This window comes from Ranitomeya imitator, chromosome 1, assembly GCF_032444005.1.
Source record: "Ranitomeya imitator isolate aRanImi1 chromosome 1, aRanImi1.pri, whole genome shotgun sequence".
NCBI classification, from domain to species: domain Eukaryota; kingdom Metazoa; phylum Chordata; class Amphibia; order Anura; family Dendrobatidae; genus Ranitomeya; species Ranitomeya imitator.
Window position 1 is genome coordinate 286,193,870 of NC_091282.1, and position 18,367 is coordinate 286,212,236.

General features: G+C 42.2%; 1 protein-coding gene across 17 annotated transcripts in view; it reads left to right on the forward strand.

Annotated features, from left to right (window-relative positions):
- Positions 1–18,367, forward strand: part of FBRSL1 (fibrosin like 1) — an 842,282-nt gene that overhangs the window by 641,944 nt on the left and 181,971 nt on the right. For all 17 annotated transcript variants that reach the window (XM_069756082.1, XM_069756090.1, XM_069756083.1 and 14 more), the window contains one exon: positions 2,685–2,714. In XM_069756082.1, the coding sequence (XP_069612183.1) occupies positions 2,685–2,714 (30 nt within the window). The remainder of the gene's footprint in view (positions 1–2,684; positions 2,715–18,367) is intronic.

Consider the following 18,367-nt stretch of genomic DNA (forward strand, 5'->3'; position numbering starts at 1 on the left):
AGCTGCTCAGCTGTCCTCTACAGTCTGTCTGAGGCTGGTGTCACTCCCTCGTGAAACATGAACTGTGCTAGGAATGCAATACCTGGCCCAAACGCCAGGTATCCTCCCTGTCTGACTGACGTTTGAAGCCGGCCTTAGGAGAAGACATGGCCTCCCTAGAGTATTGGCTCCTGGGTCTGAAAACTTGTAGGACAGAGTGCAATATCCCTGGAGCCATGTGCATTTTAGGGAATGGAAAGTATTTTTTTCTGTAGGTGGTTCCCAATTTGCAGTGTAATAACACTGTGAAATAACGTGTAAGGGTACCAGCATAGGGGGCGGGTTGGGCACAGGTATGTCGGTAGCATACGGTACTGAAAAAGAACAATGGGATCAATGTTAAATAAACTTGCAAGAAAAATCCCTGCCAAACACAGGGGTTAAAAGTCACTCGGATCCACTGATTGTAGTAGAATGGGGTGGTTGATGCATATTGCAGTCACATCGGTAGAAGGGAGGAGAGGACTGGACCATGTTGGACTTTAGCATGTCTCGTCTGTGGTCCCTGTGAGAGATAACCTCTCCGCATTGAATAGCATGTAATAGTGCTCTATACAGTTTATTACACTACTTTTCTGTACAGTGAAGGCAGAGGACTGAATGGAAATGTCACATCAGGTTTATACCCGTGAGGTCTTGAGAGAGGATTTGTTGATGCTTTAAAATTCTTCTTGTCCACCTTCCAAAGCACCTTTATTGTGTCTGTCACGTTCCAAACATAAAGCGTCCCAACTTGAACCTGCAGAAGGGAGGGTTCTGTTTACAAAATGAGGGGGCAATTAGCTTGTGCTTTACAAACATTGTGGGGGAATTAAAAGGCAATTGGCACAACTAAGCAAGTAATCCTTTTCCAAGGCTTTGTGAAGGAGGCCCACTGGGCTGTTTACTGCTTAGCTTCTCCTCTGGGAGTGTTAACAGGGCCCTTTGGAAACTCCAGGTAATTGAGGCTCTTGTCTTTTCCTGAGAGCTCCCAGAGCTGTCATCAGTTGCTATTCTGTACATTTCTTTACCTCGATATTTTGACAAGGGCTTTTGTCCTGGTGACAACAGCTGCGTGGGAGGCAGAGCCTTCGGTCTTTTCTTCATCTCCTTTGTGCAGGTCTTTCTCCATTGTTGACATTCCTCTGGGCAAAGCTGGTGTGCAAACTTGTTGTGTAACTTGTGTTGTGTTCTCAGACCCTTTTTTGTTCTGTAATGAAACACAAGAAACGTCTCTTATCTTCTGTATAATGCAATTTCCAGAATAAAGCCATGTCTTGCCAATCAGGTTGTGAGTATTTCTATGCTTTCAGTCACAATTGTGATCTTGTGTTAGCTGGATATACACAATATTTTGCAGCATTTTTTTGTGTAAGGGGGAGGGTATATGCTTTTATTTGTTTGTTTGTTTGTTTGTTTTTAAGTTACTTATTGACTTAATGTTCACATTAACTACACATTTACGGCAATTTTATTTAGCTGTTTATGGTATTTTTTCAAAACCCTGCATACTTAGGTTTTCTTTTTTGGGGGGAAGGAGTGTGCTACAGGGCAATTTCTCAGGACTTTAAAAACACCTGAAAAAAATGCAGTTTTGAAACGTTACAAATTTTAAAATGCTGACAGAAAACCAAAATTCATGTTGTTACAATTGTTTGTGTGTGATAGATTCACAATATATCGTTCATCAAACGGTCTGTAAAATATGGCCAACTTTGGAAGCTTTGTCAGTATGTAACTAGTCGCTTGCTTGTTTCCATTCACTGACTAATATGGATGGGAAAATTCTGTGCCCATAAACATGATGTGAAACCTTTGAAGAAACAGGATAACCCATTGAGTTGTACTCATCCAAATCTTGTTTGTTTAGCTGTAAATTCTGTGGTTTGTCCGCACATGAGTTTTGGCTTCTTTTGTCACATTAGGGTGTTGTGTGCAGTATCCTACCTTCCCCAGTATTAAGTGACCTGTCTGTTTGACTGTCACAGTATTAAAAAAAAAGTGAGAAAAGGTTTTGTCCGAGGGGAGCATTCAGCTGTGAATGTAGAGCCATTGAATATAATGTGGTGGCTGATGGTGAAATATAAGCTCTAAACTTTGGACCTGCGGTTTTACCATTACTTTACATCTAAGATGTGTCTTGCATGTCTATAAAATAGTGGTTTTATAATGTTTTCATTATCTTCTAATACGTTTTAATCTGTAAAGATAAAGAGATTGTCCACTACTTTTTCATTGATAACCTATCTTTAGCTTGATGCTACACATCTCTGCCTCCCATTGATTTGAATAAGGATAGGTCATCAATGAAAAAGTAGTGGACAACCTCTTTAAAGTAAAAGATGTCTGAGCACCAGTTAATTATGCTCGGGTTACAAACCTACCATAATTAACTGCTGTATGAAGGTATATAATGCTTGTATTATATACTAAAGGGTTGTCCCCTCTAGAAACCTCATTGTCATATACCCTATTACAGAACTTTGACAAAGATGTCATGGTACAAGAATGCTATATTTTCTTGCCTAATACAGAGCATATTGATAACTAACAAAATTACACTTGTGTCTAGATAATTTCCCCATATGATAAAGATATTCTTGTGTAAACCATTTTAGAAGTATTTTCAGTATTCTAATTGATTTCTTTGCTTCTTTTCATTACAGTGTGACAGTGAAAGTGATATTGATGATAAGGTAAGACCGCAATGTATTCTTTGTACTTTTTAATTTAACTTATGGAATGTCTGCAAAGATGTTTTATAATATAGGCTCTATTGACATTGTTAAAACCTGCCATTGCTTCCAACCTCATTTAATAGCCATCAAATACACTGCTCAAAACTATAAAGTGAACACTTAAACAACACAATGTAACTCCAAGTCAATCACACTTCTGTGATATCAGCCTTTCCAGTTATGAAGCAACACCGATTGTGAATCAATTTCTCCTGCTGTTCTGCAAATTTAACAAATAACAGGTAGAAATTGTAGACAATTAGCAAGACAATCCGTATAAAGGAGTGGTTCTAGAGGTGGTGACCACACACCATTTCTCTGTTCTCATCCTTTTTGGCTCTTGTTTTGGTCACTTTTGCATTCTCTCATTGCTCTCACCCCTAGAGGTACAGGAGCATGAGGCCGTGTCTACAGTACAACCCACAGAAGTTGCTCAGGTAGTGCAGCTCAACTTGGTTAGCACTTCAATACGAGCTGTGTCAAGAAGAGTAGTTGTGTCTGTCAGCACAGTGTCCAGAGCATGGAGCAGAAACCAGAAGACGTGGAGGGAGCCCAGCAGCAGGTCCGATACGTCCTTCTTAATGCAACAAAGAACAGGAGGATCAGTGCCAGAACCCTGCTAAATTACCTCCAACAGGCCACTGACATCCATGTGTCTGCTTAAACTGTCAGAAACAGACTCCATGAGAGTGGTATGAGGGCCCGAAGTCTACAAATGGGTGTTTTTGCTTACTGCCCAACACCATACAGGGCGATTGGCATTTGCCAGATAACCCCCTAGATTGCCAGATTCGACATTGACGCCCTGTTATCTCCACTGGATGAGAGCAGTTGTGAGCACATGTGACAGACGTGACTGGAGACACCACGGAGAACGTTCTGCTGCCTGCAGCATCCTCCAGCATGACCGGTTTGGCAGTGGGTTAGTAATGGTGTGGGGATGCATTTATTTGGAGGGCCGCACAGCCCTCCATGTGCTAGGCAGAGGTACCTTGACTGCTATTAGGTACCAGGATGAGATCCTCAGACCCATTGTGAGACCATATACATGTGCACTGGGCCCTGGGTTCCTTTCTGAGGAAAGACAATGCTAGGCCTCATGTGGCTGAAGTTTGTCAGTAGTTCCTGCATTATGAAGGCATTAATACTATGAACTGGCCTGGCCGTTCCCCAGACCTGAATCCAATCGAGCTCATCTGGGACATTGAGTCTCATTCCATCCAACAATGCCATTTTGCACCACAGGCTGTCCAAGAGTTGACTGATGATTTAATCCAGGTCTAGGATGAGATCCCTCAGAAAGATATCCACCACCTCATCAGGACCATAACCAGGCATTGTTGGGAGGTCATACAGGCATGTGGAGGCCACACACTCACTAATAAGCATAATTTCCTTGTCTTGAGGCATTTCCACTGAAGTTGGATCTGCCAGTAATTTGATTTTCCACTTTGATTTTGAGTATCACTCCAAATCCAGACCTCCATGGGACATTTATTTTGATTTACAATGATCATTTTTATGTTTCATTGTTCTCAAAGCATTCCACTATGTAATGAATAAAGATTTGCAAATGGAATATCTAATTCAGTGATATCTAGGATGTGGGATTTTAGCATTCCCTTTATTTTTTTGAGCAGTGTAAAATAATTCAGGACTCCTGGAAAGGTTTCCGGCATGTTGGTTGCTTTTCTAGCACAAACGTTGAATGTGGACTAAGAACAGTTAAAGGGACTCTGTCACTTGAATTTGGAGGGAACAATCTTCAGCCATAGAGGCGGGGTTTTCGGGTTTTTGATTCACCCTTTCCTTACCCGCCGGCTGCATGCTGGCTGCAATATTGGATTGAAGTTCATTCTCTGTCCTCCGTAGTACACGCCTGCGCAATGCAAGATTGCCTTGCGCAGGCGTGTACTACGGAGGACAGAGAATGAACTTCAAGCCAATATTGCAGCCAGCATGCAGCCAGCGGGTAAGGAAAGGGTGAATCAAAAACCCCAAAACCCCGCCTCCATGGCTGAAGATTGTTCCCTCCAAATTCAGGTGACAGTGTCCCTTTAAGGGTATTTATTCCTCAGAGCTGTTTTTTTAACGGTGCTGAGGAATAAGAGTATAGCGGCGATTCCCAAAGGTGTCAGCTGTATCGGCTCCGGACGGTTTTGCGATTGATCAAGGCCGATTAACTCCTTCAATACCACTGTCAATCGCGACAGCTGTCTTTAAGTTGTTACGAGGGGTCACAAGACCCCCTTAGTATCCATCGGACCCCCACAGGTCAAGTTCCCAAAATGGGGTCACTTGTGGGGGGTTTCTGCTGTTTTCACGTGTCAGGGACTCTTAAAATGCAACATGACATTCACAATCTATCCCAGGTAAATAGCGCTCTTTCCTTTCCTAGCCCTGCCTTGTGCCCAAGCAGAGGTTTTTGACCACATATGGGGTATTGTCACATTTGGGAAAAATTGCCCAACAAATTATGGAGCGAATATCCGAATAGATATAGAGCTTACTGAATAGCTCCCTCGAAAACTTATAGCACAAAACAGCTGATTAGGAGTGCTCCAGGTATCCGGGTTACTCAGGCTGTTATAAGGTAAGCGCTATAGCTTTTTTCGGATAAGCACTTATCCAAAGCTATTTGATCATCCCTAATGACGACATAATGTTATCAAATTTTGTGTAGTACCTGTGGGTTAAAAATGCTCACTATAGTAAAATCCTTGAGGGGTTCAGTTTTCAAAATTGGGTCACTTGTGGGGGGTTTTCACTGTTTACGCATCATGGGTTCTCCAAACGCGACATGACACCCACAGACCTTACCATCTAAGTCATTCCAATACGTCACTCCTTCCCTTCAAGACCTGCTGTGCACCAGATAGTAGTATTCCCCCACATATGGAGTATCGATGCACTCAGGAGAAATTGCACAACACATTTTGGTGTACATTTTCTCCCGTTACCCTAGTGAAAATAAAAAAATTGGGGCTAAAATTACATTTTTGTGGGTAAAATGTGATTTTTTTTGTTGTTATTTTCACAGCTCTAAGTTATAAACTTATGTGAAGCACCTTGGGGTTCAAGGTGCTCACCGTACATTTAGATGCATTCCTTGAGTAGTCTAGTTTCCAAAATGGGGTCTCTTGTGGGGGGTTTACACTGTTTACACATATTAGTGGCTGTCCAAATGCAACATGGCATCTACTCTCTCTATTTCAGCTATTTTTGCATTCAAAAAGTCATACAGTTCTCCTTCCCTTCCAAGACCTGCCGTGCGCCCAAACAATGGATTTACCACACATAAGGGGTATCTGCATACTCTGGAGAAATAGCACAACAAATTTTAGGGTCCATATAAAAAAGAAAAAAACACACCGGCGCTCCCAGAGGGGATATCTACTAGAAAGCTGCAGGTGTTTTAGACAGTTACTGTGCTAAATCTGTCAAGAACCGCAGTAAAAAGATATAGATAAATAAAAACACCGCGCTAGCGCGGTGTTTTTATTTATCTAAATTTTAGGGTCCATTTTCTCCTGTTACCATTGTGAAAATAACAAGTTTGGGGCTAAAGTAAACATTGTGGGGGAAAAAAGTTAAATCTTCATTTTTTTTCTTCCACATTGCTTTAGTTCCTATGAAGCAACTAAAGGGTTAATAAACTTGCTGAATAATAATAATCTTTTATTTTTATATAGCTGAATGCAGTTTTGAGTACATTGAGGGGTGCAGTTTTTAGAATGGTGTCACTTTTGGGTACTTACTGTCATATTTTCACAAAAAAATTCAACTCATATCGAACAAATTTTGCCACTGTTATGAATTACAATATGTCACGGGAAAATAGTCTCAGAATCGGTGGGATCCGTTGAAGCGTTCCAGCGTTATTACCACAAAGTGACACTGGTCAGATTTAAAAATATTTGTTCTGGTCATTAAAGTCAAAGTTACATCACTGCTCTTCTTTAGTCGGCCCTTTTGTGCTCAGCTTATCCATACACTGGCCATAGCTGCATGTATTTGTCAGCATATACATCGCATAGGTACTCAGCGTCGGACTGGAGCACCTTGGGCCCACCAGAGAAAATCATTCTTGGGGCCCACTATGTAGCTACATAGAAATAGATACAAGACCACCAATTGTGCGGTAAAAAGCGCTAATATCAGGGTATAATATAAGGTAGTTCACGTCTTAATAATGTAGCAAGGGTTGGGGTAGCCCCCTCACAGAATATAATGTAGCCCCCTCATAAGATATAATGCAGTCCCCTCTCATAGAATATAATGCAGCACCCCACAAAATATAATGCAACCCTCTCAGGTATGACGCAGTCCCCACCATAGAATATAATGTAGCACCCCATAGGGTATAATGCAGCCCCCCCATATAGTATAATGCCACCCACCACAGAATATAATGTAGTCCCGAGAGAATGCAGTTCCACCACAGAATATAATGCAGCCCCCCCCCCCCCCCCCCTTAGAGTATACTGTAGCCCCCTCACTCCTGCCTTTTTCATAACATCTTGGCTTAGGAACCTCAAGTGCAAATTGTGAATAGCTATAGGTATGTCAATACAGTGTGCCAATTTAGCAAATGGACAGAACCCCTTTAATTTGCGTATTCACCATTCTGTTAGATGTAATGGCACATCCTATTCAACTATTTAAAGACCTGCGGAAGTGTGGAGGGGGATCATTGCGTGAGGACTATGCGTATAAGCTTCTAATAATGACTGGCAGCTATTGGCTGATGTAATGAGGACTGACAATCATTCTCTTTTAGCCTGGTAGATATGCACAACAACATTCGCACTAATTTATGTGTTGTCACTGTGAATAAACGCCTGAGAACATGTGTTTCTAAGACCAGTCTGTAACCTAATGATAATGCGAAAGCTAATTCTCCAACAGATGGGGCTTTGATTCCTGATTTTAGAAAAACTGTAGCATGCTTATGTGTATAGAAATCCAGACACTGATCAGCCATCTGAATGCATTATATAGAATGCATGTTGCCGTATTTATTTATATAGCACCATTGATTCCTTGGTGCTGTAAATGAGAAGGGGTTACATAGAAAATACAGATATCGCTTACAGTAAATGAACCAACAATGACATATGACCTACGTATATATGTGATATGTTATTAATTCCATCATTTATCAGCAGGAGAAACTTTATTCACAAGCATTGCCAAGTGTACTGAAAAACCTTTTCAACCAGATCTTCTCAAACATTTGTTCCCTGGATTTATGCTTCTGGGGTTAAAACCTTTTTTTTAACAATCTAATGGACTAAAAGCAATTGCTCAGAAGGCTGCTTAAAAGATCTGCCTGTCAGTGTTGAGATGAAGTTGTAAGTGGCATGTAGTTTTATAATACAGCTCTGCTATTAATGATTGTCTAAATTACAGCGGCAGGCCCAGCCAGCTGCATTACATTGGAGACTGACGTCCGCTAGATTAGGTTTGACTTCACCTTGTAGTGGAGAAATTGAAATCTGAACAACATTGATTAGCTTTCAGAATGCGAGATCGGAGGTTACCTTCAGGGGAGGCTGCATTGTGTGTGACTGGTAAGTTAGTGTCACAAGCAGAGCACACGGTAATAGAATTCCATATTGTGATTACTCTGTTTCCTTGCCTTTCTGCTCTACAATTGAAGACTTACTCCCCTTTGCTGTGTGTATTAGCGCCAGCCCAATCTTTTCTTTATAGAAAAGCAGCGTTTTTTTTGTATGCAACAAATGTCAGCTGCTTGTCAACCCTCATCATCTGAGACATGTCCATTGATTCAAAATATAGAGAAGAGCCGCACAAAAGTTTCAACTCCCCTTTCCTAATCATCTGTGCGAGTACCACAGCTTTGTTAAATGCCATGGTTTTGGAAAGGTGACCATTTCAAAAATACAGATGGAATTGTACTACTGACTGTATCCACTTATGGACAGGATAGTACCACTCCATTTTATACCAAACACTGCTACTAGTTACTCTGCAAAGACCTTTTCTATACATTTATCCCGTGATTTTTTCATACCACTGTAGGATTTACTCTCAGGAAGGTATTAGGTAGCATTCACTCAGGCAAATGCGGCTTGGTCCAAACTTGTACAATTTTATTGCTTTCATAAAACTCTTAAGGGATTCAAAACCAACTTCTTCTGGGCACAAAGCCATCACAGCAAATAAACAGTTAATTTAGCAGGGCACATATGTCAGTGCAGAGTCACCCGAACAGATTCCAGTCCTTTCTCCCTGAGCAAACTTCATGCACAGAAGAGGCCCGATCCCACCAGTCTTAATATCCACATTCAGCCCGAGCTCCAGCATGTTCCAGGGCAAAAAAGAAGTGTTCAATTCTGGACACAGCACAGTTCTTTGCAGCTCCAACACACAGACTGCTCAGCTTTCCCAACGGACCCATGCAGCCTCCATTCAGACAGAGACACCAACACGTATCTTTCTCTGCTACAGCTAACATTTTGTCTGGTCACTCAACAGCAGCAAACTGGACTATTCTCTATCCAGCAGACACCCCTAGTGAACACAGGGCCTGGTTCTAGTAAAAACGATAGCCAGATTCATCTAGTCAAATCCTGCAGAGTTGGGACTTAATCCAGTCTTACTTGGCTCTACTATGCCACTCACAGCACATCTTCCAGTGTGCACATGACTTTTTCTCTTTTAATCACTTCTTTATATTGTCTCCTTCAAGACTGGTAACGGGACTTTCTCTAAACTTTTACAGTTCATCCATCATTCTCCCAACCATTTAGACAGGCATACAGTCTGTCATACTCAATCTTATCTGTTTCCACTATAGCATAGTGTCCCCTACTCTAAGCATTCCTTACACATGCCTCCTCTTTTTATTCACTGACCATTACAATGGAAGTCCATACTGGCTGCATTCTCTCCGCTATTGTATTTTGCCTCCTCTTTAATTCGTCTGTATTTGTAAATGTGCTTGTTTTTTGCATCTCATTCTTTTTGTACAACGTTGTACAAAAAAAAAGCGATATCAGTATAAATATAATTAGTAACTCTCTATTGGAGTATCACCCGTTTTCTAAATTAGTACAACCCCCCCCCCCCCACATATGGTAATCACCAAGATTAGACTGTTTTACAGTTGAAAAACCTACAACTGACAATAAAACTGTATGGGCACTGAATTACAGATTTGTACATCATAGATCTTTGATATACAGTGGGGGAAATAATTATTTGATTGATTTGATACTGATTTTGTAAGTTTGCCCACTGACAAAGAAATGAACAGTCTATAACTTTAAGGGTAGGTTAATTTCAACATTGAGATATCGAATATTAAAAATATAATCCAGAAAATCACATTGTATAAATTATATAAATTTATTTGCATTTTGCAGTGAGAAATAAGTATTTGATCCCTTTGGCAATCAAGGCTTAATACTTGGTGGCAAAAACCCTTGCTGGCAAGCACAGCAGTCGGACCTTTTTTATAGTTGATGAGGGTTGCGCACATGTTAGGAGGATTTTTGGTCCACTCCTCTTTGCAGATCATCTCTAAATCATTAACATTTTGATGCTGTCGCTTGGCAACTCGAAGCTTCAACTCTCTCAATAAGTTTTCTATGGGATTAAAGTCTGGAGACTAGCTAGGCCACTCCATAACCTTAATGTGCTTCTTGAGGCGCTCCTTTGTTTCCTTGGCTGTATGTTTTGGGTCATTGTCTTGCTGGAAGACCCAGCCAGGACCCATTTTTAATGTGCTGGCAGAGGCAAGGACGTTATAACTCAGAATTTTATTGTACATGGCTCCATCCATTCTCCCATTGATGCGGTGAAGTAGTCCTGCGTCCTTGGCAGAAAAACACCACCAAAACATAATGTTTCCACCTCCATGCTTGACAGTGGGGATGGTGTTCTTTGGGTCATAGGCAGCATTTCTCTTCCTCCAAACACGGCGAGTTGAGTTAATGCCAAAGACCTCAATTTTTGTCTCATCTGACCACAACCTTTTCCCAATCACTCACAGAATCATCCAAGTTCTCATTGGCAAACTTCAAACGGACATGCACATGTGCCTTTTTGAGCAAGGGGACTTGCGGGCACTGCAGAATTTTAAACCTGTACGGCATAATGTGTTACCAATGGTTTTCTTGGCGACTGTGGTCCCAGCTGCCTTGAGATCATTAACAAGTTCCCCTGTGTAGTTTTATGCTGATCTCTTACCTTCCTCATGATCAAGGAAACCCCACGAGGTGAGATTCTGCATGGTGCCCCAGATCGATGTCAATTGACAGCCATTTTGTATTTCTTCCATTTTATTACTATTGCATCAACAGATGTCTCCTTCTCACCCAGCGTCTTATGGTTTTGTAGCCCATTCCAGCTTTGTGCAGGTCTATGATATTGTCCCTGACAATCCTTATAAAGCATTTTGGGCTTGCCCATGTTGAAGAGCAGAGGTGTCAAACTGCATTCCTCGAGGGCCGCAAACAGGTCATGTTTTCAGGATTTCCTTGTATTGCACAAGGTGCTGGAATCATTCTGTGCAGGTGATTAAATTATCAACTGTGCAATACAAGGAAATCCTGAAAACATGACCTGTTTGCGGCCCTCGAGGAATGCAGTTTGACACCTCTGTTGTAGAGGTTAGAGTCTGACTGATTAATTCTGTGGACAGGAGTCTTTTATAAAGGTGACTATGTAAGACAGCTGTCTTTAACCCTGCGTCAGGGGCAATATGTTTCATAACGAGTTTAGGGGCATTGTGCCTATCCGGCACAGGCTAGAAAATTGGCTATATTTTTCTTTTTTTTAAATTTCAATGCTCTAAAAGTGATCAGTTACCTTAATAGGAATGTAATAAATGAGAATACACATAATCAGGTGTAAAAAAAAATGTTTAATAACCAGAAAAGTAATATGTTTCTATGTCTTGAGCATCCTCCTCACTCTCTCCATCTTGATCTGTATCAGACACATCTGGACATTCTTCCACATCATCTTCTGAATCAATATCACTTTCTTCCCCTAAATCTTCTAGCTGTAAGGGGTCTGTCTCATCATTATGCAGTATATTTTGCACTTGCTCAACATGAAGGGCATTGGACAAGTCAAATATTCTCCTCACCATTTTATAAGAAAAGCAGAAGCAAGAGAGAGAGAATATGTGTTAGGGCGCAATGTGCCTGAGAAGCACAATCTTATTTCTAACAAAACCTTCTATGACAAATCCACAAATTTAGCACTAGCTATTCATAAAACAAGCTAAAAAAAACAATTGGGATGAATAAAAACAGCAAATTCAAATCGTCAAAGGTGTGACGCATTCAGGGGCAATGAGCCTGAGAAGCCAAAACACTGATATCTGATCTCCTGCAGCTCTGCAGCACAAGAGGCTTCTCAGGTTTCACACAGCCTTTAAAGTTATGAAGGTACTGGGAGGATGGTGTTTCCCAGACAAACCACTGAAGGCCGGTTTCACACGTCAGTGGCTCCGGTACGTGAGGTGACAGTTTCCTCATGTACCGGAGCCACTGACACATGTAGACACATTGAAATCAATGCATCTGTGCAGATGTCATTGATTTTTTGCGGACCGTGTCTCCGTGTGCCAAACACGGAGACATGTCAGTGTTCGTGGGACGTTGTCCGTGTGCCGTGCAGGAGACAGCGCTACAGTAAGCGCTGTCCCCCCACTGGTGCTGAAGCCTCCATTCATATCTTCTCTGCAGCAGCGTTTGCTGTAGAGAAGATATGAATATTCCTTTTTTTTGGTTTGTTTCTGGTGTTTACAATAAAGATCCATGTCCCCACTCCCCTCCCACCCTCTGTGCGCCCGCCCGCTGTTCTTAAAATACTCACCCGGCTCCCTCGCTGGCTGGCGCTGCTTCCTGTCCTAGCCGCACCTTCTACTGTATGAGCGGTCACGTGGGGCCGCCGATTACAGTTATGAATATGCGGCTCCACTTCCCATAGGGGTGGAGCCGCATATTCATTACTGTAAATGAGCGGCCCCACGTGACCGCATACAGGAGAAGGTGCGGCCAGGACAGGAAGCAGCGCCAGCCAGCGAGGGAGCCGGGTGAGTATTTTAAGAACAGCGGGCGGGCGCACAGGGGATGGGAGGGGGGTGGGGACATGGATCTTTATTGTAAACACCAGAAACAAACCAAAAAAAAGGAATATTCATATCTTCTCTACAGCAAACGCTGCAGAGAAGATATGAATGGAGGCTTCAGCACCAGATGCAGGGGACAGCGCTAAACTTTAGCGCTGTCTCCTGCACGGTGCGTGTGGTACCCAGTGGGCACACGGGTAGCACAAGTGTGCTGCACATGTGCTACACTGATGTGCCACAGAAACGCAGGGCCACACGGACACGGATAATTCCGATACCGATTTTTCCGGTACCGGAATTATCTGGACGTGTGGGACTGCCCGAAAATAGAGAAATGAAACTAAGTGAGCTGCGCCTGTCAGATCAGTTGCCCCTGACGGAGGGTTAATGCAAGTAACAAGTTGATTAGGAGCATCTATCTCGTCTGAAGGAGCCAGAACTCTTAACCCCTTTCTGCCATTAGACGTACTATTGCGTCCATGTGGGGTGGGCTTTACTTCCCAAGGACGCAATAGTACGTCATATGCGATCGGCAGCGCTCACGGGGGGAGCGCCGCCGATCGCGGCCGGGTGTCAGCTGTTTATCGCAGCTGACATCCGGCACTATGTGCCAGGAGCGGTCACGGACCGCCCCCGGCACATTAACCCCCGGCACACCGCGATCAAAGATGATCGCGATGTGCCGGCGGTGCAGGGAAGCACCGCGCAGGGAGGGGGCTCCCTGCGGGCTTCCCTGAGCCCCCCGCAGCAACGCGATGTGATCGCGTTGCTGCGAGGGTCTCACCTCCCTCCCTGCTCCCTCCAGCCCCGGATCCAAGATGGCCGCGGATCCGGGTCCTGCAGGGAGGGAGGTGGCTTCACAGAGCCTGCTCAGAGCAGGCACTGTGAAGGCTGCAGCGCTGCATGTCAGATCAGTGATCTGACAGAGTGCTGTGCAAACTGTCAGATCACTGATCTGTGATGTCCCCCCCTGGGACAAAGTAAAAAAGTAAAAAAAAAAAAATGTCAAATGTGTAAAAAAAAATAAAAAAAAATATTCCAAAATAATGAAAAAAAAAATAAAAATATTATTCCCATAAATACATTTCTTTATCTAAATAAAAAAAAAAAAACAATAAAAGTACACATATTTAGTATCGCCGCGTCCGTAACGGCCCGACCTATAAAACTGGCCCACTAGTTAACCCCTTCAGTAAACACCGTAAGGAAAAAAAAAAAAAAACGAGGCAAAAAACAACGCTTTATTATCATACCGCCGAACAAAAAGTGGAATAACACGCGATCAAAAAGACAGATATAACTAACCATGGTACCGCTGAAAACGTCATCTTGTCCCGCAAAAAACGAGCCGCCATACAGCATCATCAGCAAAAAAATAAAAAAGTTATAGTCCTGAGAATAAAGCGATGCAAAAATAATTATTTTTTCTATAAAATAGTTTTTATCGTATAAAAGCGCCAAAACATAAAAAAATGATATAAATGAGGTGTCGCTGTAATCGTACTGACCCGAAGAATAAAACTGCTTCATCAATTTTACCAAACGCGGAACGGTATAAACGCCTCCCCCAAAAGAAATTCATGAATAGCTGGTTTTTGGTCATTCTGCCTCACAAAAATCGGAATAAAAAGCGATCAAAAAATGTCACGTGCCCGAAAATGTTACCAATAAAAACATCAACTCGTCCCGCAAAAACCAAGACCTCACATGACTCTGTGGACCAGAATATAGAAAAATTATAGCTCTCAAAATGTGGTAACGCAAAAAATATTTTTTGCAATAAAAAGCGTCTTTCAGTGTGTGACGGCTGCCAATCATAAAAATCCGCTAAAAAACCCGCTATAAAAGTAAATCAAACCCCCCTTCATCACCCCCTTAGTTAGGGAAAAATTAAAAAAATGTATTTATTTCCATTTTCCCATTAGGGCTAGGGTTAGAGTTAGGGCTAGGGTTAGGGCTAGGGCTAGGGCTATGGTTAGGGCTAGGGTTAGGGCTAGGGTTAGGGTTAGGGCTAGGGTTAGGGCTAGGGTTAGGATTAGGGTTAGGGCTAGGGCTACAGTTTGGGTTGGGGCTAAAGTTACAGTTAGGGTTTAGATTACATTTACGGTTGGGAATAGGGTTGGGATTAGGGTTAGGGGTGTGTCAGGGTTAGAGGTGTGGTTAGGGTTACTGTTGGGATTAGGGTTAGGGATGTGTTTGGATTAGGGTTTCAGTTATAATTGGGGGGTTTCCACTGTTTAGGCACATCAGGGGCTCTCCAAACGCGACATGGCGTCCGATCTCAATTCCAGCCAATTCTGCGTTGAAAAAGTAAAACAGTGCTTCTTCCCTTCCGAGCTCTCCTGTGTGCCCAAACAGGGGTTTACCCCAACATATGGGGTATCAGCGTACTCAGGACAAATAGGACAACAACTTTTGGGGTCCAATTTCTCCTGCTACCCTTGGGAAAATACAAAACTCGGGGCTAAAACATATTTTTTGTGGGAAATAAAAAGATTTTTTATTTTCACGGCTCTGCGTTATAAACTGTAGTGAAACACTTGGGGGTTCAAAGTTCTCACAACACATCTAGATTAGTTCCCTGGGGGGTCTAGTTTCCAATATGGGGTCACTTGTGGGGGGTTTCTACTGTTTAGGTACATTAGGGGTTCTGCAAACGCAATGTGACGTCTGCAGACCATTCCATCTAAGTCTGCATTCCAAATGGCGCTCCTTCCCTTCCGAGCTCTGCCATGCGCTCAAACGTTGGTTTCCCCCAACATACGGGGTATCAGCGTACTCAGGACAAATTGGACAACAACTTTTGGGGTCGAATTTCTCCTCTTACCCTCGGGAAAATACAAAACTGGGGGCTAAAAAATAATTTTGGGGGGAAAGATTTTTTTTTTTAATTTTCACGGCTCTGCGTTACAAACTGTAGTGAAACACTTGGGGGTTCAAAGCTATCACAACACATCTAGATGAGTTCCTTAGGGGGTCTAGTTTCCAAAATGGTGTCACTTGTGGGAGGTTTCTACTGTTTAGGTACATTAGGGGCTCTGCAAATGCAATGTGACACCTGCAGACCATTCCATCTAAGTCCTCATTCCAAATGGAGCTCCTTCCCTTCCGAGCCCTCCCATGCGCCCAAACAGTGGTTCCCCCCCACATATGGGGTATCAGCGCACTCAGGACAAATTGGACAACAAATTGTGGGGTCGAATTTCTCCTTTTACCCTCGGGAAAATACAAAACTGGGGGCTAAAAAATAATTTTTGTGGGAAAAAATTTTTGTTTTATTTTTACGGCTCTCCATTATAAACTTCTGTGAAGCCCTTGGTGGCTCAAAGCGCTCAGCACACATCTAGATAAGTTCCTAAGGGGGTCTACTTTCCAAAATGGTGTCACTTGTGGGGGGTTTCTACTGTTTAGGTACATTAGGGGCTCTGCAAACGCAATGTGACACCTGCAGACCATTCCATCTAAGTCTGCATTCAAATGGCACTCCTTCCCTTCTGAGCCCTCCCATGTGCCCAAACAGTGGTTCCCCCCACATATGGTGTATCATCGCACTCAGGACAAATTGGGCAACAAATTTTGGGGTCCAATTTCTCCTGTTACCCTCAGGAAAATACAAAACTGGGGGCTAAAAAAATAATTTTTGTGGGAAAAAAATTTTGTTTTATTTTTACGGCTCTGCATTATAAACTTCTGTGAAGCACTTGGTGGGTCAAAGTGCTCACCACACCTCTAGATAAGTTCCTTAGGGGGTCTACTTTCCAAAATGGTGTCACTTGTGGGGGGTTTCAATGTTTAGGCACATCAGTGGCTCTTCAAACGCAACATGACGTCCCATCTCAATTCCTGTCAATTTTGCATTGAAAAGTCAAACGGCGCTCCTTCCCTTCCGAGCTCTCCCATCCGCCCAAACAGTGGTTTACCCCCACATATGGGCTATCAGCGTACTCAGGACAAATTGTACAACAACTTTTGGGGTCCAATTTCTTCTCTTACCCTTGGGAAAATAAAAAATTGGGGGCGAAAAGATAATTTTTGTGAAAAAATATGATTTTTTATTTTTACGGTTCTACATTATAAACTTCTGTGAAGCACTTGTTGGGTCAAAGTGCTCACCACACCTCTAGATAAGTTCCTTAGGGGGTCTACTTTCCAAAATGGTGTCACTTGTGGGGGGTTTCAATGTTTAGCCACATCAGGGGCTCTCCAAACAAAACATGGCGTCCCATCTCAATTCCAGTCAATTTTGCATTGAAAAGTCAAATGGCACTCCTTCGCTTCCGAGCTCTGCCATGCGCCCAAACAGTGGTTTACCCCCACATGTGGGGTATTGGCATACTCAGGACAAATTGTACAACAATGTTTGGGGTCCATTTTCTCCTGTTACCCTTGGTAAAATAAAACAAATTGGAGCTGAATTACATTTTTTGTGAAAAAAAGTTAAATGTTCATTTTTATTTAAACATTCAAAATATTCCTGTGAAGCACCAGAAGGGTTAATAAACTTCTTGAATATGGTTTTGAGCACCTTGAGGGGTGTAGTTTTTAGAATGGTGTCACACTTGGGTATTTTCTATCATATAGACCCCTCAAAATGACTTCAAATGAGATGTGGTCCCTAAAATAAAATGGTGTTGTAGAAATGAGAAATTGCTGGTCAACTTTTAACCCTTATAACTCCCTAACAAAAAAAAATTTTGGTTCCAAAATTGTGCTGATGTAAAGTAGACATGTGGGAAATGTTACTTATTAAGTATTTTGTGTGACATATCTCTGTGATTTAATTGCATAAAAATTCAAAGTTGGAAAATTGCGAAATTTTCATAATTTTCGCCAAATTTCCGTTTTTTTCACAAATAAACGCAGGTACTATCAAATAATTTTTACCATTGTCATGAAGTACAATATGTCACGAGAAAACAATGTCAGAATCACCAGGATCCATTGAAGCGTTCCAGAGTTATAACCTCATAAAGGGACAGTGGTCAGAATTGTAAAAATTGGCCCGGTCATTAACGTGCAAACCACCCTTGGGGGTAAAGGGGTTAATGGTTGGTAGGGGATCAAATACTTATTTCTCACTGCAAAATGCAAATAAATTTATATAACTTATACAATGTGATTTTCTGGATTTTTTTTTTTATATTTTATCTCTCAATGGTAAAATTAACCTACCCTTAAAATTATAGACTGATCATGTCTGTCAGTGGGAAAACTTACAAAATCATCTAGGGATCAAATATTTATTTTTCCCACCTGTCTACATGGACCCTGACACTTCGATACACCCTGTATTTTTCAATATGAACAGCTGAAGAGAGCACCACTAAAGGCCCCCATACCCATCAGACTAATGTTAGCCAGACCCACTGATATAGATGGGTTTGACTGACATGCTGATGTATATGGGGTGCCAGGAGATGATCAGGCATGTCTAATCGCATTGTTCTTCCAAAAATTAGCCACTGGCAGTGATATCATGTGATCAATGGATTTGCATGCC